At 35.0% G+C, this 23,099-nt stretch overlaps 5 protein-coding genes across 8 annotated transcripts in view; 2 read left to right on the forward strand and 3 right to left on the reverse strand.

Annotated features, from left to right (window-relative positions):
* Window positions 1-5,557, forward strand: part of LOC128669137 (phospholipid-transporting ATPase VD) — a 43,826-nt gene extending 38,269 nt beyond the window's left edge. Inside the window, exon 16 of the mRNA XM_053743668.1 lies at window positions 1,777-5,557. Within this exon, the coding sequence (XP_053599643.1) occupies window positions 1,777-1,834 (58 nt within the window). The 3' untranslated portion in view covers window positions 1,835-5,557. The remainder of the gene's footprint in view (window positions 1-1,776) is intronic.
* Window positions 5,558-5,754: 197 nt separating this feature from the next.
* Window positions 5,755-8,864, reverse strand: cN-IIIB (cytosolic 5'-nucleotidase IIIB). Of its 4 annotated transcripts, none has more exons than XM_053743670.2 (7): window positions 8,724-8,864; window positions 8,512-8,632; window positions 8,171-8,374; window positions 7,778-7,937; window positions 7,011-7,073; window positions 6,515-6,644; window positions 5,755-6,369 (listed from the first exon to the last, which is right to left on the reverse strand). In XM_053743670.2, exons 2-7 carry the CDS (start codon window positions 8,537-8,539, stop codon window positions 6,034-6,036), a joined length of 921 nt encoding a protein of 306 aa, XP_053599645.1. In that variant the 5' UTR covers window positions 8,540-8,632; window positions 8,724-8,864; the 3' UTR covers window positions 5,755-6,033. The 4 variants fall into 4 exon arrangements, with proteins under 4 accessions (XP_053599645.1, XP_053599647.1, XP_053599644.1 ...); XM_053743672.2 differs by having other exon boundaries at window positions 8,550-8,632; window positions 8,724-8,863; XM_053743669.2 differs by lacking the exon at window positions 8,724-8,864 and having other exon boundaries at window positions 8,512-8,712.
* Window positions 8,865-9,799: 935 nt separating this feature from the next.
* LOC128669414 (protein SPT2 homolog) lies at window positions 9,800-17,402 on the reverse strand. Its single transcript, XM_053744231.2, has 9 exons — window positions 17,197-17,402; window positions 16,596-16,992; window positions 15,989-16,099; window positions 15,466-15,658; window positions 14,643-14,743; window positions 13,614-14,546; window positions 12,860-12,980; window positions 12,520-12,608; window positions 9,800-11,699 (listed from the first exon to the last, which is right to left on the reverse strand). The coding sequence occupies exons 1-9, from the start codon at window positions 17,251-17,253 to the stop codon at window positions 11,614-11,616; spliced, it is 2,088 nt and encodes a 695-aa protein (XP_053600206.1). The 5' UTR covers window positions 17,254-17,402; the 3' UTR covers window positions 9,800-11,613.
* A 694-nt stretch (window positions 17,403-18,096) lies between these two features.
* On the forward strand, window positions 18,097-19,789 carry RpL27A (Ribosomal protein L27A). Its single transcript, XM_053743943.2, has 5 exons — window positions 18,097-18,192; window positions 18,367-18,430; window positions 18,599-18,696; window positions 19,139-19,291; window positions 19,629-19,789. Exons 1-5 carry the CDS (start codon window positions 18,190-18,192, stop codon window positions 19,755-19,757), a joined length of 447 nt encoding a protein of 148 aa, XP_053599918.1. The 5' UTR covers window positions 18,097-18,189; the 3' UTR covers window positions 19,758-19,789.
* Window positions 19,790-20,535: 746 nt separating this feature from the next.
* Window positions 20,536-23,084, reverse strand: LOC128669298 (uncharacterized). Its single transcript, XM_053744039.2, has 2 exons — window positions 22,926-23,084; window positions 20,536-22,243 (listed from the first exon to the last, which is right to left on the reverse strand). Exons 1-2 carry the CDS (start codon window positions 23,008-23,010, stop codon window positions 20,979-20,981), a joined length of 1,350 nt encoding a protein of 449 aa, XP_053600014.1. The 5' UTR covers window positions 23,011-23,084; the 3' UTR covers window positions 20,536-20,978.
* Between the last annotated feature and the right edge of the window lie 15 nt (window positions 23,085-23,099).

The following is a 23,099-nucleotide window of genomic DNA, read 5'->3' on the forward strand; positions in this document are numbered from 1 at the left end:
CACTACCGCACTGAGCCCGGCGCCGCACACGTCTACAGGTGAGTGACGTCACTATACATAGCTACTCGCGCAAGCGGCGGCTGCCCTACTCCGCGCACTACCGCACTGAGCCCGGCGCCGCACACGTCTACAGGTGAGTGACGTCACTATACATAGCTACTCGCGCAAGCGGCGGCTGCCCTACTCCGCGCACTACCGCACTGAGCCCGGCGCCGCACACGTCTACAGGTGAGTGACGTCACTATACATAGCTACTCGCGCAAGCGGCGGCTGCCCTACTCCGCGCACTACCGCACTGAGCCCGGCGCCGCACACGTCTACAGGTGAGTGACGTCACTATACATAGCTACTCGCGCAAGCGGCGGCTGCCCTACTCCGCGCACTACCGCACTGAGCCCGGCGCCGCACACGTCTACAGGTGAGTGACGTCACTATACATAGCTACTCGCGCAAGCGGCGGCTGCCCTACTCCGCGCACTACCGCACTGAGCCCGGCGCCGCACACGTCTACAGGTGAGTGACGTCACTATACATAGCTACTCGCGCAAGCGGCGGCTGCCCTACTCCGCGCACTACCGCACTGAGCCCGGCGCCGCACACGTCTACAGGTGAGTGACGTCACTATACATAGCTACTCGCGCAAGCGGCGGCTGCCCTACTCCGCGCACTACCGCACTGAGCCCGGCGCCGCACACGTCTACAGGTGAGTGACGTCACTATACATAGCTACTCGCGCAAGCGGCGGCTGCCCTACTCCGCGCACTACCGCACTGAGCCCGGCGCCGCACACGTCTACAGGTGAGTGACGTCACTATACATAGCTACTCGCGCAAGCGGCGGCTGCCCTACTCCGCGCACTACCGCACTGAGCCCGGCGCCGCACACGTCTACAGGTGAGTGACGTCATTATACATAGCTACTCGCGCAAGCGGCGGCTGCCCTACTCCGCGCACTACCGCACTGAACCCGGCGCCGCACACGTCTACAGGTGAGTGACGTCACTATACATAGTACACTATACATAGCTACACCCCTCCTTGGTTTACGGCACCTGGATTGGACAGATTTGTTAAGTAATTTTTTTTGACGTCAATAAGTGATGTATATCATCCTAAATTGAATAAAGAATTTTGAATTTGAATTTGAAAATAAAAAGCTAAATGTACAAAACGTACGTAATAATGTCATAAATCAATTACATATGTTATGAGGATACTGCACCATGCTTGGGCCAAACATTATTGTCGTTCACATAATCATCAGACTTGTAATATGCCTTTTTACAAAGTACTTCTTTTATATAATTTCTAAATTTTTTGTCCGGCAAATCAAGAATCCATTTAGGCAATTTATTATAAAAACGGATACAGTTCCCAACAAAAGACATTCTAACTTTGGCCAACCGATGCCCGGGGACAGACAATTTATCTTTATTATTAGTGTAATCACCAACTTTTTTAAATAAGTTTAAATTTTTCCGGACATGCATAATGTTGTCAAATATGTATTGTCTAAGGGAATCCCTTCTCCTCAAACCATATATAGCACGGATTGCTCTTTTTTGTATAATGAAAATAGTGTTAATGGTGCTAGCACTCCCCTATGAAAGAAAATTTACTATTTGCGGAAGGGACATTTTGGGGTTGGGATAATTTTAAGTTTAAGCACATTTTGGGAAAAGAGAATTATGGATCTCAACGCGAAAAAGCACTTTCAAGATTATTTCTGTCAATTTCATTATCAACGAGATATATTAATTTTGTTTTTTATTCCCAGATCCACGGACGAGGACGGTCTGCAGAAGCCAGTGCCTGAGGTGGCCGCCATCACGTGACCGCTGCTACCTCCACTCGTATGTTTAACTAGGCTGTGATCTGTCATACAACTATATACTATTATGTGCTTTGTACCACTAGAGGGACCAACGACCCGCCGCGGTCACTGACCTGAATAATTGTAAGTCTGCGATCTACTAGATCGCGCCATTCCGTATGTCGGATGTTTGAATTATTTAATAATTTATTTACGTTCAATATATCTTAGTTTGAAACGTAGGGATGCCCTACAAGTGTTCATAGCGACGTGAAACGTGACTTTTTATATCAGTGAGATGATTGTGCAATGTGACTGGTGAAAATTTTATAATCTGACCACGACTCAGATTTGGGCCAAGTATGTTGATGTTACGAGAATATTTAAGGCAAATTCTCATTAACAATATTCTCGTAAATTTTTGTCTTTTTTAAAAAGTATTATAATTTAGACATTACTACTCAGAAATAAATATGGCGGATTCCGTATCGATTTATTGATCGAAGTTGAGAATAGGTATTATTTAAATGTACCGTCTGTTTTTCCCGTTAAATCGTTCCGCTTTCTTTTAATCGAATCTAGTCTTTTGGGTTTAGGACGCGACCTACGGAGTATTTAGGTCTGGCGACGCATCGATGTTGTGTAAGTCTAATCAGTATTTTAGTCAACGCGAGTAGATTTCCAGAAGTTTCTATATGGTCTTTTCATCCGAAGCCTCATGATATCATCAATCAATAATAGACACTATAAATAAATAATATACAGCTGAATTTAGCGTGATCCAATATGACAATTCTATTGTATGATATCGTGTACGCTTTGGAAGAGGGCCAATGTCAATCGAATACTGAGTATTAAAATTAAGAATTTAAGCTTACTTTTTTATCTCCCTGTTGACTAGTATTCCAATTATTTTCATCATCGTTCAATGTGAAGAGGCAAATAATATATAAATAATTAAATTTACATTTATAGTAATAACGAAATAGAGATTAGTTTTCGTTCTGTTAACATAATTCCACTTCTATATACTTGTGTGTGTCTGTGAGTTTCCAATGAAAAGTGAAATAGCTGAATTAAATTAATTTTCGACCAATTAAGATTATTTTCAAATGCATGTGTCGTGTTAGTAACTGAGTAATTATTTTGTACTTATTTCAATTTAACGACACTAAATTAAGATTGTGTATCTGTGTACGTTGGGATACCTTTATATTAATTCAGGAATCAAACGACAAATAATCATTAAATAAAAATAAAGTATTCTATTAAAAAAAACTATTGAAATTTACGTTATTAAAACATTATAGCCTGAATTAATTAGTGGTGTGCCAACAGTGTACAAATATACCTAGAGTATGTAGACTGTGTGATGTGTTGGCTTCCTTCTATCGTGTAATGTAGTAGTAATATAACGACCTGCCTTGCCCGAGACTGCGTGAGCGGACACCGGCGGACACGGGACTCGCCCGAGCATCGAATATCATTGAAGACTCAATCGCTGCGATTTTTTAAATTTAAAATACGCCTTATGCCCCAAGACGCCCCAATTTTTTAAATACTAGAATTCCTAACACCGTTTTTCAGTGAGATTACCACGAGTTTTTGCTACGACGAAATCGTGTCGACTAAGTCAAAAATTATATGGCAAATTAAGTTATACGTGCAATAGAGCTTTCTTTTTCATTTGAATTTTATCGATCGCGATCCGATTACAGGCGTGAGCTTTTTTCCCACGGAAACGAGTAATAGTATAGCAGCACTAGCTGAAGCGAAGGGTCGATTGTATGTATATAAAGACCCTGAAATCAAACTCCCGAGTCCAAAAGTAGAAGTTTTTATAGTCTTATCGAAGCATTCTACTAAAATGTTATTCAGTAGTATTGCAATTGTCGTTTAGAATTTGCAGCCAACTAGATAAGAAAGAACTGCATTGTATTAGCAACGCTACTATTGTTTTAGCATAAATCATGTGCAGTCCATACCAAGCATTAAGATATGCCAGTAATTATTATTATAGTATTATTTATCGTCCTCATTAGTTATCGTTTTCCTGCGATAACTATTGGCGTTTTATGAAGTTTTTTCTTTCTTACTGATTTGTTTTACTTGTAGTATTGCGATTTCGAATACTATTTGTATTGTATTATATTTTTTAGATCCTTTCAATAAAGGAAATTCGCAGAAATTTCGATTAAGCTCTGAAGTATATATATCATAATGAATATATAAATATATTGTATAGGTAGTTTGACATAGCTGTAGGAGCGGTGATTGCTCGTAACCCGAAGTGCCTTGTTTGTCCGCGGGCGAAGTCGCGTGTCCAACAAATGTCTGCCTCACCTAATGATTCCTAAAAGATTTTACTATTTTACTATTGTTTGTACATAAATACAAATTATATATTTCTATATAGACGATGATGTTATATGTACAGTAGCATATTTTCGTATAAAACAAATCTTTGTGTAAATAATTTGTATGTTCTAAGACTGTTGTTCATTTTAGAGCTTTTAATTTGTTCAGTTATTTTAAATTTATAGGTTATTGTGATATAACATGTATTTTCCAGTCATTTTATCTATGCTGGCATCTGGCGGATCATGTAAATCTTTTAAATTTCTTGCCATATTTGAATTGGGACTTAGTGATTAACAATTTTAGTACAATGTTTTATTTTTAAGCTGTATTTATAGATGTCCTCATTCTGTTGCTTTTGTTATTTGAGGTTACACAGAATCAGGAGTTTTTCAACGATATATTTGATCATGTGGCCACTTAAACATGTACAACAATTTTCGATTTATTCACATGAAAAGATAAAACTATGTTCATTTAATCAGTATCCACCTTATTCACATACTTTTTCTCATTGTCAGTACATAAAAGGCACAGACCAATTTAATTTTAAACAATTCGTTGTAGTAATTTTTGCCAACACTTTTTGCTACATGACGATCGAAACACGTTCTTTGGAGTGAGCGAGGAGGCACTATTTGGTCTCGCGTGCAGTGAATCTAAAGTTTGGATTTCCTTTTGAAGTGATTGATATAGAATTATTTACTGAATATATTGTATAATTGTTAACTATATTTCGATTAAGGAATATTACGCAATGTTCAACACAGATGGCAGCACTAACACATGCGGTATACAAACCACTCGTTGCTGTGGTTCACTTGTCAATATAATTTTTCACGCTTTGGAAGGCTGTCAATGCCAGAATACGCTTTTTCACGTAGACTAAGAAAACTATGGATTTCGTCGTGTCTTTTATTTCGCTCATGCAAGTGAAATGCTTATTAAAATTACACGAAAAGAAACAAGAACAGAATATATTTTCCGACTTTATAACGCTCAATCTGTCACTTTGTGCATGATGTGCCAGGAAGTTGTAAAGGTTATATCTCACTTGACTACGGTAGATCGTAGTCTTTCGTTTTATCTATGCTTTTACATTTTAATCTAGTGCTGCACTCTGGCGTGACAACATTGCAGTAATATTCCCTACTGTCAGTGAATATAGCCGTGACACAACTCCGTTACATCTCAGCTGTTGGCGGAAACAAAGCTGACGATGACTTTTAGTAAACATATGTTTGTACTAAAATATGCATTTATGTTTTGTGATATTGCGCTTGTTCTACACTTGACAAGTCCGGACTCGGACACAGCAATGACTAGAAAATACATTACCATAAATATTACGTGTTGTTTTATAATAATAACAAAATATTAAATTTTATTATTATCATCTTTTATTTAACACCCCACCGTTTACACTTCAGGGCCGCTCACTATCAAAAGGTTAAATACATAGCAGAAATATTTTTATTCATATCGTGAAAGCAATTCGTTGTTTTCAATAATTATTATAAAAACTAAATTGTTTCACGATATTCCTATGGTACAATTTACAAATTCAACAACAAAAATCAGTGATGCAGTGCCAGTTTTTATTATAGTCATACTTGAAAATTTCAATAAAATATAAAAATAAACTTGAAAAAAAAAAACAAGAGCTGTATCCAGAATTGAGTATTCTATCCGAGTGTTGCAATACTTAATAACTACTCTACCCTCGTATAGAAAAATTCTGAAGCCAACTTAACAAAATAACAATCTCATTCACATTACAATAGTAATTAAATAACAGTGTTACAAATATACACAAAATATGTACAATACTTGAGTACAGAAGGTCCATCGGAAGCGTAAAAATCACAGTATCAACTCGAGTATGGAATTCGGGACGTCCATAGAATGTTCCTCCGTCAGGACGATGTCGAATTTTTCGAGGTAGTTTTGGAGATTCTCGTCGACGTTCCTGCTGAGGAAGCCGACGCGCAAGACGTGGCGGCAGTGCGGCATGCCGGCGGCCATGGCCGCGTCGCCGAGGTTGTCGCCCAGCAGCAGCGCGCCCGCCCGCGACTGCACCAGATCGAAGTACTCCGTGTCGTGGATGGCCGTCTCGTTCTTGTTCAACGTGTGGATTATGTCCCCTTTTATCCCCACTATTTTGTCGTCACCGTCCATGGCTAGGAAATTCGCCACCACCTGGAATGTATCAAGCGTAACGGTTTCTCAATAAACCCGAAATAACACATAGGGTACTTTTTATCACGAAATTCCCACTGGAGCGAAGCCCGGGGCGCAGCTAGTTATTTATAAGTGAGACAAAAAAGATGGCAATTCCCAATACCTTTACGTTAGGCCGCAAAAAGTTGCTGCCTTCTAATGCGGCTACCACACTGTCTCCGAGGCCAGCAGAGAACACTAGCACCGGTACTGACTTCTGTTCGCTCCAATCAATCATTTCCTTTACACCTGTCCTGGAATTATTACAGTGTGTTATGCAGTGTCCGACAACTGTATTTGTTGTTATATAATGATTTATACCTTTGCTTTTGCTTTTTTATATTATAATTTTTATTATAGCAAAATTTTCTTTAACCACCATAGTTTAAAAGTAAAAAACATTCAAAATAAACATCTCTAAATGTATCAACACTAAATAAACTGGAGATAATTGTAATGGTTAATCTTTATATAGATATTATCTGTTAATATTATCTTATCGGTATCTCTTATAACTTCTTAACGTCAGCTACACAGGTACCACTAACAATACCACATAACAATTGTTTATCTATTGTGTCTTCTCAGCGCTAGACAGGACAAAAATGTAATAAACTCACCTATAGTGCTCTTTCATACTTGCTCCTATGATTTTTAATTCATTCCTTGGGAAGGTCAGACCTCTGAAAAGAATGTTGTCATGAGTAGCAAACATTATTTTTTAGTATACTTTGAAAACTAAATCATATTAAGGTTAATTAGAAGTGAATTTTAAAGCCAGCACAAAATCAAAGATATATGTATAGTGTCAACACAAATTTTTATTACTTTATATGACGGCTACACACTATCCCCTATCATCAAACTCATATGTATACATGAAGTGAATGGACAAACATTGCATAGTGTTTACCGCAAGGAAAAACCAGCAATGTACACTGAAACTGCTGCTGTTAGTGTGGAGCTGGCATTACATGACACTTTCAACAACACTATTGATATTTTAAAATACAATCAAAAGGATTCTTTTAATATGAATGCTTCACTGTGCTTTTATAAACTATTTACTTAAATATTTAATATTTGACATTCATACATATAGTAGTATTTACTTGTAATGTAAAAAAATTGCAGGTGGGTATACCATTTTGAGCTGACTTTAAAATATGTACAAATGGTACAAAAAACAAGAAAGAATTTCAACTTTCTAAAGGAATATTGTATTTAGTAATAAATAAGAAGCAATCTATTTTTTATTTATTTCAAAGGCATTAAATGTATAAAGTGCCTACATTGGGATTCCTGGCTTATACATACATATGCAAGGTACAACAATTTAATATATAACAATGTGTGTGACACTCAAGAACAATTAAATATAGCTTACTTGAGCAAGTTGTTGGCGGCCACATACCAATCCACCATATGCTTGGTCTTTTCTTCAACACTCATTGTTCCATCACATTCAATTGGTTTGTAAATGTTGGACAGCCTTAAATCTTCATCTCTATATTTTTGTGGCACCGAAGGGCAGTCCGTGAACATTCCTAAAAATCAGAGAGTTTTGGCAGGGTGTATGTATCTTTCATTTTCATCTTCATTGAGATTTATTATTATTACATTCCTGCTTTTGTATCTTGTTTTGGTTAAATAGTGTTTTTACTGACCACACTTGACAAATTGAAAAAACAAGTTCTAAGTACCCAAACAAAACTTACATTTCAAGAGAGATAAGTTACTACTAAATTATCACAGCACTGATAAAAAATTAAACACTTACCAAAACTCGTCCGAACAGTATTTCCATTATCCAATGTGTGCCTAGTGAGGGTGTGATCAAAGTCAGTGACAATCTGCAGACTGCGACTCCCAAGAGTTATTAGACTATTTATCTTATTCAATAATTCTATTTCGTTTCTTATATGGACGTTACTTTTAGACAACGCTGGAATATCTTTAAGACTTGATAATGTCTTCATTATAGCTAAAATAAGATTTATAGAAATTATATGTTCAAGAAACAGCTATAAATATAATATAATTAATATGGCTATCTATTTTACGTAATTACTATCATAGAAATATATCAATAATACATGTTGCAAAATAAAGATAACGTACATTGCAAAATTGTTATAAAATTAAACATGTTTGATTACCTCCGGCGCTCGAACTAGAATAAAGTATTATATCACTTAGGACTTATTATAAGCCCTATTTTGTGTCTTATATTTTGTAGTATCTGAAAATAAAGATCGCGAAATATAAATAGCTATCAGAGCCTTGTGATGTGTATGCCCTTGATTTGTAAAACAAAAGAACTAGGTAGGTACCTAATTGACATGCTTTGACACTTTCGACAATGGAAACCTACTACTACCACTACAACTACAAGACCACTGATGTTGACTGAAGTGAAAAAGAGTGACACGTTGTGACGTAGTGCCTTTGATTGAGTAAAAGTTGGTGGACGAATGTGATGAACGTTTGGCTCATGCGCAAAACGTCTCTTTCGAAAAATGTCGCTTGGTCGTAACAAGTCTCCTTTCGCAAAATGTCGCGCCAGGGACTTAGAATAACTTGACGTTTCAAAGCAAAATCATTTATTTAAAAAATATAGAGTATGATGAGATGATAATTTCGGTACTTACATTAACATAAGTATGAATTCCAAACAAAATAAAATATAGTTTAGTATAGTCAAAAATAATATTTTGGTACAATTTAAAATTTGGTAATTGCAACACCTTTGTAATAATATAGGTGAGGGTAGTTAGAAAAAAAAACTTATGTAAGTATGTTTCATTCATTATTACCGAGCTGTGTTTTGTCTGTTACTTTTTATTGTATGTATGTCTATAGAGTTCTATGTCCTTTTTGATTAATGAACTTAAATCTTCATGCTGGGTAACTTGATGTGCTGTTGACTGTACCACTACTAATTCCATGGTACTGTGTTCGTTAGGGCGCATCACAGACCAGTGGGGCACATATATCAAGAATCTTGGCTCTACATGAGATCTGAGCACTTTTTCATACATTTTGACTAAGTGTAGAGTTTGTGAAGTTAGGGCTTGTAGGTTTAGAGAGTTTGTCTTTGGAGCTTGGTTTTATATGATATCTGATAACTTTTTCACAGGATAAGCAAACTCAACTATTACTCGTCTTGACACATTTTTACATGAATTTTTTTTTGGTGGGATACAAAATGTATGGAAACGTCGTTGTATGGAAATTCCTTATTATTCATTGTCTTTTTTTTCTTGTCTTTGTAACCAGTGGACTGTTGTTTCAATTAAAGGGCAGAGAAGGGCAAAATGATTATCAAACATATTACACCATTTCCAACTCTGCTAGCAGGTAAACAATACAAGGTACAACTTATAGGTAGGTAAGACGAAAAAACATGTTCAAATGTAAATATTTTATTTTGAATGGTTAACTTTTTTTTGTCTTTTATATCTGAATCACAACAAAGCTATACAATTTTATATAATAGTTTTTATATAAATACCAAATTTTACAAGTGTTCACAAAAATGTAAGGCATTCTATTAAAAAGGCAGTAGTTAACTACTACATATTCGTAGTATTCATAAAATAAACAACATAAATGTTACTAACGATATTTTATTTTATATAAAAAAACAGAATTGTATATGTAACCAATAACCTGTTCTATTTCTATGGTTATAACTGTTTACAGTTTTATGTAGTTAACATACTTACATAAAACTGCAAAAGTTAATGTTTTAACAAAGATTGAAGAAAAAAATATATTTTTATTTTCTTCTATGTCTAAGCCTGTTTTATTTATTGTTCAATTATAAAAAAGAATTTTATGTTTCCGTAACGAATTACAATATACATATTCTTATGAAAATATTTTCTTGAATTAGTAAACTACACTTTCTAGTGACTGATAGTATAGGAATACACAGATCAATCGATCTTTTTTTAAAATGTCCATACATTTTTTGTGATATTTTTGACGCAGTATTATAACGTCACGTAGCATTTACAACTCGCAACATAACTTCAACCAGATTCTCCACAGACTCATACATAAAGGCCAAAATCTTTGTGTGGTATATATTTTAGCGTTTTTTTTACTTAAAGAATATGAGATAAGTTATAAGAATATTGGCATATTACACAAAGCTCAGCGCAGATGGCGCTACTGGTACAACTAAGGTACACAAATATTGCCAATGGAGGAAAAAGCGCCAATTTCAATATTGTTGCAGATTTTCTTGATTTTTACTGAAAATCTTCACGTATGAAGTGTTCCAAGCTTCTTTTCGACAGTTTACTGGCTGATTTTACAGCGCGAGGGGTATCCTATAGTTTTCGAAGTTTTTATATCTTATGTAAAACGATTTTTCCCAATATTTCGGCACCCGAATATGCTACATTGTTGTATATTTTCACAAACCAATGCTTACATAATGTAAGAAATAATAAAGTACTCTAAAATAAACGTTTTAATCGACATAACAAAAGACGGCTAAGCTTTAGTGTACCTAACATACAATGCTGTACTCTGGCGGGATAAATGTGCAGTAATACTCCCTATTATATATTTAGATTGTTTTCGAACTGAAATTATGTAATAAAAACTATAAATATCCAGACAAACATACTTTAGCTTAAAATATGCGCAATTTCTGAAAATTTAAAAAGAAGTTGTTATTTTAATGCCTGCAGATTAGCCTCTGGCTAGCTTCACAAATATTTTGGTCCACTAGTGAGAATAGCAAAATATGTAACACGACCACCAAAGCTTTATATGCTAATTAATAAGATTGAAATGTAGAAGAAGATAAATTAAGAAAGTGAAAAATCAAATGTAATACCTAATATATATTACTTCCATATTTACTATATTGTGTATAAAATTATCAAATTCCTGAAAGTATCTGGCAAAGGCAAATCTTTACGTTTTTGCAAAGATTAAAAGCACTTAATTATTTATTAGTTGACACGCAAACTTTGAAACTTTATAGAAATAAAAATTAAAAATAAATTTATATGTTTTTATATTGTGATTAGATTTAAAGCAAATTTTACAACAGAAGAGGAAAGATTTTTAAACATAAATCAACTAAATCACATACTTAACTAGTAATATACATATACACATATAAAACACAATATTTCCCAATAAACTCTAAATATACGCAATGTACAAACGTGATTCTTGGTCCGATATTTATCTTTGTCGTCAGTCGTCGCTGATGCGACGTGTTTTCTTTTTCCGCTTCTTCTCCATCGCCTCCATCTTCATATCCTCCAAATCTTCCATGATACCTTTAAAACAATACGTGTTTGGTTAGCCAGTAAATCATGCTCAACACAAGACAAGAGAAATGATAATGCCAGCTGGGCTGGAGTCTAGTCCCAAATGATTTTTGATATACAAGTACTAGATGTGTTGATCACATTGGTTGTATCCACATGCAAACGCGAAATTAGTCCAATTCGTCATTATAATTAAGCCCTTCTGGCATAATAGGGACCAACACTGTTTGAATGAGTTTCTTTCGGCATTTCTTCTCAGCAGTGGTCGTTCCGAAATGCTAGTAGTTTGTAGCTTTGGTAAACATCATTTAATTTAGAATATGACGTGAAAAAGTGCCTGTGAAGGCCTAATTTCTGAATAAATTGTAACGCCACGCATTATGACCTCTTTAGTCATATCGCGTGCGCACTGGCATGATTTTTATTTCTTTCAGTCTAAATTCAAAATTTTAAATTATTGTTCCACTTGATATTTTGAAATCACATTTTGACTCATTCATTACCATAACGATATCGGCACGTACCACAGTGTAATAATAATAAAAATATATATAATAAAATATCTTAAATTATTTATAGACCCTTGAAGGGTAAGTGTTTAAGTTTCGGAAAGTGTTCTAAATTTTACAGTGATTTAGTGCTATAGTTTATGTATTTTTTTACTGTTCACAGGTCTGTATTTTACTTATCAATTATACTATTATACAACTGTCTGCCTTTGCCTATTTCTACTCCAACCTACCCTGAGATTACCCTACCACAAAACAAAATGTTTTTGATTATTGACTGTTTACTAGAAAATCTTGAAAATTTACAAAGAAAAACCCACCGATCTTCTTGCTAATGTACTCCTCTCGCTGCTGTCGAGCAAAACTGGACTCCATCATTGGGTCATCATCGTCGTCCAAGTCTCGGTATCTGGAATTATTTTCGCATACAATAGTTATCCCTTAATCAATTGTTACTATAACAGTATATTATTTCTCTATTCTACTACTTCAACAGAACATTGAAAATGAAGCACTTTGTGCTATAAACTGTTTTTTATTATTTTTAATTAAAATTTTAATACTTATTCACTTGTCGCTTATTTCTTCTACTGGATAGCAGACGTAGGATCAGTATCTTTTTTAAAAACATTACTAAAATATTATAGATTCAATACTCACTTTGACTTGTCATAACCAAATATTTCTTTGATATGCGACGAATAGTCCATGTTTTCATCGCCGTCGTCTATAAAGTCGTCCATTTCAGAGTCATACTCAGAATCGGAATTAACAGCGCGACCTTAAAAATATACATAGATAAATTACAAAATTTAAAACTATATAAGAAATGGCATTATTTAGCTCTCCAGAAAATGCTAATGATTTTCCAGACAAATCATATTCGCATTTCTTATGTACTTAAGTACCTACATGCAATGATATGTTTATCAGATTATATCCCAGATAAGCATTATGTATTGCTGGAATGGAAAGGCTATAGTCAAACAAAAGCGAAACGCAGGCGTCATCACGTTTACATGGATAATAAAACTACAAAATGTAACACTTTTGGAAGTTTGATGTCCCTGATTCCTTTTTACGGTAGATAACTGAAGAGCGCGGCTTGACAGTGCGGCTACTTATTCACACGCTTTGTCGACTTGATCTAGCTAGGAATGTGTACACTACATGGAATCAGGGACATCAAACTTCCAATAGTGTTACATTTCACAATTGATTGAATTCTTATATTTTCTATTTTGCAAACTAACACACGTTTCACATACATATTAAAAATCCATTGTTAATTCTCCGAATATATTTTTCATTTTGTTGATCTATACAGATAATACATACGGAAAAAATGATGTAATTTGTTAAGTGGCAAACTAACTAAAAACATTTGACTACGTGATCGTGTCACAATACTTACGTCTAGGCATTCCCTTCCCGCCATTAGCTTGCATTTTCCGCCGCACGTCTCCCGGTGGGAACTGCTTTGCACCATCGGGTCTCTTCACCCCATTCGTGTTTTTCAAAGAATTAACATGTCTATCAAAATCAAAACTATTACAAATTTTCTCTTTACTAGAGCCAGGCAGTGGCTTACTACGTTGCATATTTCTATCATTTTTCAAAGGCACTTTTCCGTTTTCGGGACGTTTACCATTCTCTAATCTTCCATTTAGTTTAGGAGATCCATCGAGTGGAGACTTTTGTTTCATCATTGCAAGCTTATCCCTATCATTTCTCTGTAATTGTTCTCTACCTAACTTTGGCACTGGTTTTCCATTTGGAGTGTGACCATTAGGATATTTGCCATCACTATTCTTGTTTGGTATTGTTAATTTCTTATCAGAATTTTTGTCTATCCTATAAGTGTTTTGACTCTTTAGATCAATGTTGTTCTTGATCTCTTGTTTCCCACTCGATTCTCTAGAACTGATGTTAGTTTTGTCGGATTTGCTAGTTCTTTCAGCTGGCGATGATTTAGATTCCAGTTTAGTTCTCGTCTTGTCTAACCTCTCCCGGTCTCTGTTGAGCCTCTCTATCTCCCGGTCTAACCTTTCCCTTTCTGCTCTCATTTTGTCCAGCCTATCTCTGTCCGACCTTTCCTTTTCTAACTTTTCCTTGTTAATTTTTTCTCTGTCTAACCGTTCTCTCTCGAAATTCTCGCGAATAACTTTTTCTCTTTCCAATCTCTGCCTGTCTTTATCCCTCTGCAATTTATCACCTCTGTCTCTTTCGGAAGACTTGGATCTTTCATTAGAATGATTGCTATTTTTGTCATTTAGTTTGGGAATCCTTCCAAACCCAGTAGTTTCAGGCTTCCTATCTCTGTCAATTAATCTGTCTTCTTTCTGGCCTGTAACAATTTTTTTGGTATATAGATAAATATTGAGTTTGCACAATTTTCATTTATTGATTTCCATTTAATGATTTTTATTTTTTTTATACTGACCTTTCTTGCCGCCTGTCTTTTCCGCCTCCAGTCGCTCTTGCCGTCGTTGTCGTCTCGCCATCTCTTCCTCATATTCACGTTTCTGTTTTTTGGTCATCAACCTAAAGATATAAACACACATATATATATATATATATATATATATATATATATATATATATATATATATATACATATAACATAAACACATATAATCACTCTGCAATCAATCTGCTCACTTGACATGAACATGAACAGGCAATAGACAAATATACCTACTAGGCCTTATATTGCCATCAATCGAAGTTGTGGGCAAAGGTTAGTAATTTGATAAAACAAAAGTTAGATTTCAATAAAAATAAGATTCATAATGGACTTCTTTCGATATTAGCTATACTATTTGATAAATAAGTTTTTACAAAAATGTCACTTTGAACTCTTTAGGACAAGCAAAAGAAAAAATAATAAATAAATATAAATGTATTAGGACAAATCGTGTGATTTGTCCTAATATAAATGTATTAGGACAAATCGTGTGATTTGTCCTAATACATTTATATTCAATCTGTGTAGATTGAGCTAGCCTCAAAGTAAGTTCGAGACTTGTATTATGGGATATTAACTCAACGATACTATATTTTATAAACGAACTATATTTTATAATAAATTCATATATAGATAAACATCCAAGACCCGGGCCAATCAGAATAAGATCATTTTCCATCATGACCCGACCGGGGATCGAACCCGGGATCTCTCGTTTCAGTAAAAAAAAATTAACTTGCAAGATTTGATTATTAGAGGGAACTGGTTAAACTAAAGAAAACCTTGCAAAATATCTCACCTTTCAGCCTCCTGTTCGGCAGTCATCTTCTTAGGACCTACTTCAATGGGCTCACTTTTCTTTTGCTCGGCTAGCTTCAACAGCTGGTTGAAATCCATGGGTGGCGGCATAGGCTTCCTTATTTTAGGTTTGTCCGACTTTTGGTCCTCTTTCTTCCGATCTAATTCTTTGGGTGTTGGACTCAGCTCTTTTTCTGTGGAAATATTATAAGAATCATTGTTTCAGCCTTTTTGCTCACTACAGAGCATAGACCTCACTTCAATTTTTTTATTCAGCAATTTTCTTTATCCTCTGCAAATCTAATCCACTTGTGAATAGCGAGTTTGACGATTATGTCTGTTTATCTCTCTGGGTGGGCAGTCCAAGTATATAACAAACATTTTCTAGTCATTTATTTATTACCAAGTAAAAATAGAATTATAAACAAATGGCGAACTTAATGCTAAAAGTATTCTCTTCCAGCTAACTATTAGGACATTTAGGCATAATTTGAAAATTTTCAAAATAAATATAGATAATATACCTCCATTCTCTGTTCTCCTCCTCCTTTTGTGAGGTACTGGCTCGTCTTCGTGCTGTAATGCATGTTTCACTCTTTCTCTTGTGCCATTCAAATCCTTCTTGACCGTTGTGCCTAAAAGTAAAAATGTGATTTGGGTCCATTAGTTGACAATTCAAATATTAATCATCTGGACATGCTAAGTGCATTCTTGGCTATGTCGCTCCAAAGCCAAGAATGCACTCAGCATGTGGTGTGTGGTCCGCTGTGGGCTCCATATAAAAAACAAACCTTTGAATTTTTCTGCTGCCAATCTAAAGACCCTGTTTCAAGAATTTGGGATTCTAAACCACCATTAAATATATACACGATTTTTTTTCTCACTCTGACCACATACATATTTTTTCGAACACATCACTAGTCACACACACAACACTATCTATTGAGGTGATTACTCCCGGCATACTAGCACAACCTCACATTTTTATCTTAGTGAAAATTTTAACAGATTATGCCAAATAAAATAACAATTTTTTTAAAATATTATAGTTTTCTATAATACAATGTGGTCACAGTAGATTAAAAGAAATTCAGCTTTGTATATTGTTACATTAGAATATGTTTCACTAACTTGCTACAGAAAATTTGGGTTCATCTGGGATCTTGCTATATTTTTGCATCATTTTCTGGTAAAGAGCAGCCGCTTCCTGTGATTCATAGCCATAGTCGTCCTGGTCTGGCTGCTCCGGGCCCTGCAGAGTGATAGCTGTGTGTTCCCGGTCCACTGCATCCTCTAATACAGACTTGTTAGCAGATTTTATCACTTTTAGAGTCTTTTGTATTTTCCTGAGAGCCTTGGGATCTCGCATCGCCAGCAGCTCCTCGCGTTTCCTCTGAGCTTCTAATTTCTTTTGTTTTTCCTCTTCATCTTTTTTAGCTAAAAACTTCTGGATGTTCGCAGACAACCGATCCTTTTGTTTTTGCTCTTTTTTCGGAGGATCAAACCGCGCCTTGTAATATGAACTGGCCTAAAACAAATGGAAAGCTGTTTGTATTTTGACAATAACAAAATCAAGGTATTTAGTAATTGCCTTCAGTTACCTAGCATGTAATATTGATAAATCTAAAAAATATCACATTATAATGTAGTGTATCGAACGATGTTATGTATTGAATTGTAAATTAGGGCACAAAAGATGCAAAGCACTACAAGAATAAAAATGAAAACTTACAGATGACTTCCCTTGTTGATTTCGTTGAGCAGCCAATAATGTTTCACGGAACTCCATTTTTATAGGATTATCCACAATTCTTAACAATTATACTCCATAAATTGACAACATTGTATAATTTTCTCAAACTATTTACGACTTTGATAAAAATACGTGTCAGAGCTAAATTCAACACACAATCCAACCATTTTCTGGAAACGTACTGAATAGAGATGTGACTAAAGATTTCCCACAACAGACTATTCTCAGTAATGTCATTCCCATAAATTCTCTTTCCCAAATATTCACATCAGCGCCACACACGACACAAATCATATTTTTATGTAGGTATCGAAATAAGCTTACGTAGAGTTAATAAGCGTATGTAAATAACCAGTAACCTAGTAAGAACACTTATCTTCTTAATGTTAAATAAACAACACATTTTGTTCAATAAGTTTTGATAATTAATTAAATCCTAAATAAGTTCGTTTTTTTCCTAAATAAGTCGAGTTTAAAGTTAATTGAATTTTTTTAAACTTTAATGGATTTAAGTTTTTCTAAAACTTTCAAGTAGGTATTATATATTTTTCCAGTTATCAATACAATAATTGGGAATCGTTGATAAAATGAATACAAGATACAACACTAGTAAGTAATTTGCCATATAACAAAAATACAAATCTTAGTCTTTGAAATCTGGCAACTTTCGTAGATTACAGCACACTTTGCAACTTGAGATAAGTTACAAGCGCCTTGCAACTGCACTATGCACTTTGCAAGTCGTTTGCAATTTGTTTCAAATTGCAAGCAAGATTACAATGACAATGCTTGTTTTCCTAGTTGTACCAGTAGCGCCATCTGCGTCAAGCTTTACTTAATATTCCTACTTACTGGCATGGCAATAAGTATTTTCTGTCAACTGCCAACTTTGACTGTCAATGTCACCGTCATAAAATTTCAGTCTAGATCTTTTTTCTCTTTCTTTTTGTGTTTCTTGTTCAGAAAGGAAATATGGTTCGTGTTTTTTGGAAATTGTTTATCTCAATTTTTATAAGAAATCTGTGATTATATTATAAATTAGATAAGGGTTTTGTTGTTTAAAATCGAAAGTGGTACTATAGCGTGCAATATTTCTGGCAATATACTCGTAATTTCTATTGTCTCTTAAAATTTGTTGTTCTGCTGCAGGCCACCTCAAAGAAGAAGACCAGGAAGTTGAGAGGACACGTCAGCCATGGACACGGACGTATCGGTAGGTTACTAAATTTTTAGTAGTATTCTTTAAGTTCATATTAAAATGAATTGAAAAACATAACCTATAGTATAGGTACATTTATTTTCGTACCGTTGTACTGTCGTTTTTTCGTAATTGTTTCTAGTTTCATGTGGCGAAGGTTAAGTTCTTTTCGTGTGATTACAGGAAAGCATCGCAAGCATCCTGGTGGTCGCGGTAATGCCGGTGGCGAGCACCACCATAGAATCAACATGGACAAGTACCACCCTGGCTACTTTGGAAAGGTGTGTTTTTGATGCTAATTCATACAAGTAAAATTTAATTACTAAGTATTTGAAAATACCGAAAAATCTCCATAAGTAACGAGAATTTATTTTATGTTGTGACAGTATTGATGTTTTATGTGTTCTTACTTTTATTAATACCTACCTGCTGTCCATAATCAAATTACTTATTTATTGAATAGTAAACAAGCTGCATATTGCAGCTGTTGCATCTGTATCAGGCAGCATGGAAAGTTCTATACAACTAGAAGACTAGTGATTATAAGTTTTGCACAAAATTAAATAATGAATATAATACCTAAGAAGTTTAGTGAATAATGTTAGTGATTTTTAAGTACAAATCATTCTCAATGGTAACCTGTCATAGACAGATTTGCATTACATATCAGTATGCATATGAAAAGTGTGGTGGTATTTATGTGTTATTTTTCAAAATTTTCAGCTTGGCATGAGAAATTTCCATCTACGGAAGAACAAGGACTTCTGCCCCGTGATGAACTTGGACAAGCTATGGAGCTTAGTGTCTGAGCAAACTCGTTTGAAGTATGCCAATGCAACTGACGGCAAGGTTCCAGTCATCAACATTGTTAAGGCTGTAAGTTTATTTACCACATGATGTTACACTTTTTTAATACATTTACAATTTCATGTACTGGGAAATATCCATAAAGGACATCTAGGGAAACCCAAACAATGATAGTTTTTTATCGGCCTATAATTCCATGCTTATAAATAAATGTAGTGAAACTAGTGTATAATATCAGGTCATTCATAAGATATATGAAAATTAAGGCAAATTAGATCTTGTCTATCTTGAATTTCATATATTTCTACATTTTATGGATACCAACAAACCCCTGTGGGAATGCAATAATTTGTATAATCAAGGTCTCTTATGTAATTTATTAATGGGAAATATTTTTGTTTTTCAGGGCTACTATAAATTGCTAGGCAAAGGAAAACTACCTAAGCAGCCTGTGATCGTCAAAGCAAAATTCTTCTCAAAATCCGCTGAGAAGAAAATCAAGGATGTGGGTGGTGTTTGTGTACTTTCCGCGTAATTTTAAGTAAAAAATAAAATTATAAAACACTTTTCTTTAGTTTCATTGACATAGACCTCACCACATCCATTGTATGAATCATCGATGTTTATACCACGGAAGCAAATATAGCACATCCTTTTATTTCGTGTGCGTTACTCCAGCTAAAAAGTATCTCCTATGTGCCCGGCATAAAATATTTGTGCCTGTCGTAGATTTTTAATGGAAAAAAACGATTTCTGCTGGAGTAACGTTCTGGCAAAATTTTAAACTAATAATCGGAGAGAGAAATATTGTTCATGGTCAGGTAGCTTTTCACGCTTTTCGTAATTTTTTGTTTATATTGTACTGATTTAAAAGCATAGTGCGTTTAAAGGCGGCTCCGTTGCGCCATGTTTTGAACAACTAGGTCTCCCCAGGTGTCCACTATGGATATTTCCCAGAACATTTGTTCAAAAACACAAATTACAACGAAAAAATTGTTTTTGAATAATGTTCTGTTCAAAACATGGCGCAGCGGATCCGGCTTAAGAATGAAACAAATTAAATTCTCATGTTCTATGGCTTTTATTAGGTCGATCTTTAGGTATGTATGTAAGAAACTATGTAATCGTAACTCATCTTTCAATATTAAGAGCTTCAACCGAAATACTTTGCGGCAACTTATACTCCGCGGCACTCGTCTTTTCTATAGGTACTACTTCAGAAGCCCCAAGACTGACAATGAAGAGGTGACATATTTTCTGTTCAGAACAGATGGGAGATAGGTAGGTATAATAGATTTTGAAATAAAACTCAATTTTATTATTATTCGCTTATATTGCAATAAAGTAATAATATGCATTGATGAGCACTACTTTTCTTCCTAATAAATAAAAATATTTCATAAGATGAACCTAAACAGTTAAATAAATAATTTTCTTGAAAAGTTCTACATGATTTGCCAATAAAGCACTGGTTTACAAGTTTCAATAACTTTTTTTTTAACATTCCATCTCTAAAATACTATAAATGGCTACTTAATATGTACTTAGAGTATAAAATTGTACCACGTTAGGGTCAAAATGCGAAAGTTGAGATGCAATATCTTGCCACCAAAAATAGTAGCAAACTTAAATGTTATGTCACCTCGAATTTCGAATTTCAGCTCATAATACTTAATTTCTACTGTGATCTTAATACAATATAACGTTAAAATCAGATCAGTCAATTTTGAATGGTGTGTTCTACACTAGCTCTATTCTATGTATAAATAGTAACTGTGTGAGTAGGTCGGATTTGTTCAGGCTGTGTTTGTGTCTGCACTGCAGCAGCCTCCACGGGTCGGGCCTGCTTTGCCTTCTTCCGGGCGGCATCACTCTCAGCATAATACATGCCCAAGCGGGTTTTGATGGCAGCTAATGCAGCACCATTAATCTCTTCATGGAAAATATTTGTATATCTCCATTGCTTCACTAAGGGTCCTTTTTTTCTCTCCTTTTTTACTTTTTTTTCTACTTTGACAACAGATTGACAATCCATTGTGTTGTCATTGTATGGGACATTGTCAATGGCAAGTGTTGCAGTATTTCCCTGGGGTTCAGGCTTTGCTTGCAGCACAATGTAAGCTGCATGCTGTGGCCTTGCAGCTGTAGGCTGCAGTAATATTCCCATACTTTGTCCTCCATTTTGTGGCTGATAAAAATTTGTAGCAGTAGTTGATGTTAATGTTGTTGTGGGGTACTGATTTTGGAAGTAATTTTCAGCAATATTAACCAAATGTCCACTCCCAGGGTATGCCATGGGGCCAAACAATTGCTCCTGAGGAGGGGGAGGAGGTTGAGGTATGGGCTCTGGTGCAGAAACTTCTGCTTCAATTGTACGTTTTGATTTAGGCATTGTTGCTGATATGTTTTCAGGATCATAGGTTTTGATGTAGTCTTTCCACATTTTAGAAATATTGATCTCAAGACCGGCAATTTTGTCCAATCTAATAAAATCTTTTAATCTGTGTGTATGGACAATAGAGTATACATGATTTTTTATTTGCTCCACAACTCCAGTTGGAAGGCGGACTTCACCTGAGCGTCTATGACTGTTCTTGCCACGGTTATCACTAGGAAACATTACACCATCATCCATTTTCTTGCAAAGGACTCTTACTTTTCGTTCAGTTATGGCATGAATATTTTTAAAAGCTGTCTGGCAAACTTGTGTCTCTCTGCCCTTCACTCTCACAAAATATTCAAAAGTACAAGTTCGTCTGCTAGTTTTGCCTTTCACCCTTTTTCTCTTAACATCAACTTGTCTCATAAGGCCAAATAAGTATGCATTTTGTTCATCATGAGTTTTCATGGAATAAAAGCCTTGAAATGTCTTTAAGCGAACTTCTTCAGGAACTTTCTGGAAGCACCCTCTTCGGCAGTTACAGTCAGGGCCTGGCTGTTTTGGAGGAACTAATTTTCCATTTGCATTTATGTATTCCAGTCCAGCAATTCGTAATCGTTTTTGTTTTTGTTTGTGCCATTCTGTAAGACAAGAAGATAGCTATGAAGTAATAATTTGATGATGTTTTACTCTTATTATTTACACATTACCCATTACAAACTAAAAAAACTTTCAGGCAAATATGAGCATTTTTAGTTTGCCCATTGTTGATATTCTATGAATAAGTAGGTACAGAAATTAGGTATGTAGGGTTATGGACCTCTATACTGTGCTAATAACGGTGAATTTGTAATAAATTTGAGTATACGTAAGTAGGTAACTGTTCTAAAGCTAAGTCCTGAACTGAATGGACTTGTGAAAATATAAAAATTTTGTCCAATGGCTAATACTAATTAGTACGTAATAGCATTTACACAACATACACAATGAGTACATATAAAATATGCTACTAGTTATCATAAAATAAATAAACAAAGACGCTTCTACCTATTCTATATATACCTATTCACACGAGTTATATACTATAGCGTTAAATCTGTAAGTAAACCATAAGCGGCATAAAAAATATCATACATTTTGCCATTCCACGATCAAAGTAAAGACTGCAAAACTATTTGAATTATTTTCTTGCGTATCAAAATGTAGTAAGAGTCAAAAAAGTCTCATTCCATTCGATCCTTACGCGACGCCGAAGCGGGACTTTAAAAGATTAACTTAATACTAGCTAATTCAATAACCATAAACAATGCGTTATTAACTTACCTTCGGGATTTTTAGTGCGTCTTTTAACAACTTTCCCACTTTTAGTGAGTTTTATTTTGCGCTCATTACTTGAGACATCCGCCATTTTAACATCGAACCTCGTAGGAAAATTGACAGTTGCGTTGATTTGATCATAGTTGTCACTGCACTGTTTTATTATCTGTACCTTGATCT

Source organism: Plodia interpunctella, chromosome 4, assembly GCF_027563975.2.
Source record: "Plodia interpunctella isolate USDA-ARS_2022_Savannah chromosome 4, ilPloInte3.2, whole genome shotgun sequence".
Lineage (NCBI taxonomy): Eukaryota > Metazoa > Arthropoda > Insecta > Lepidoptera > Pyralidae > Plodia > Plodia interpunctella.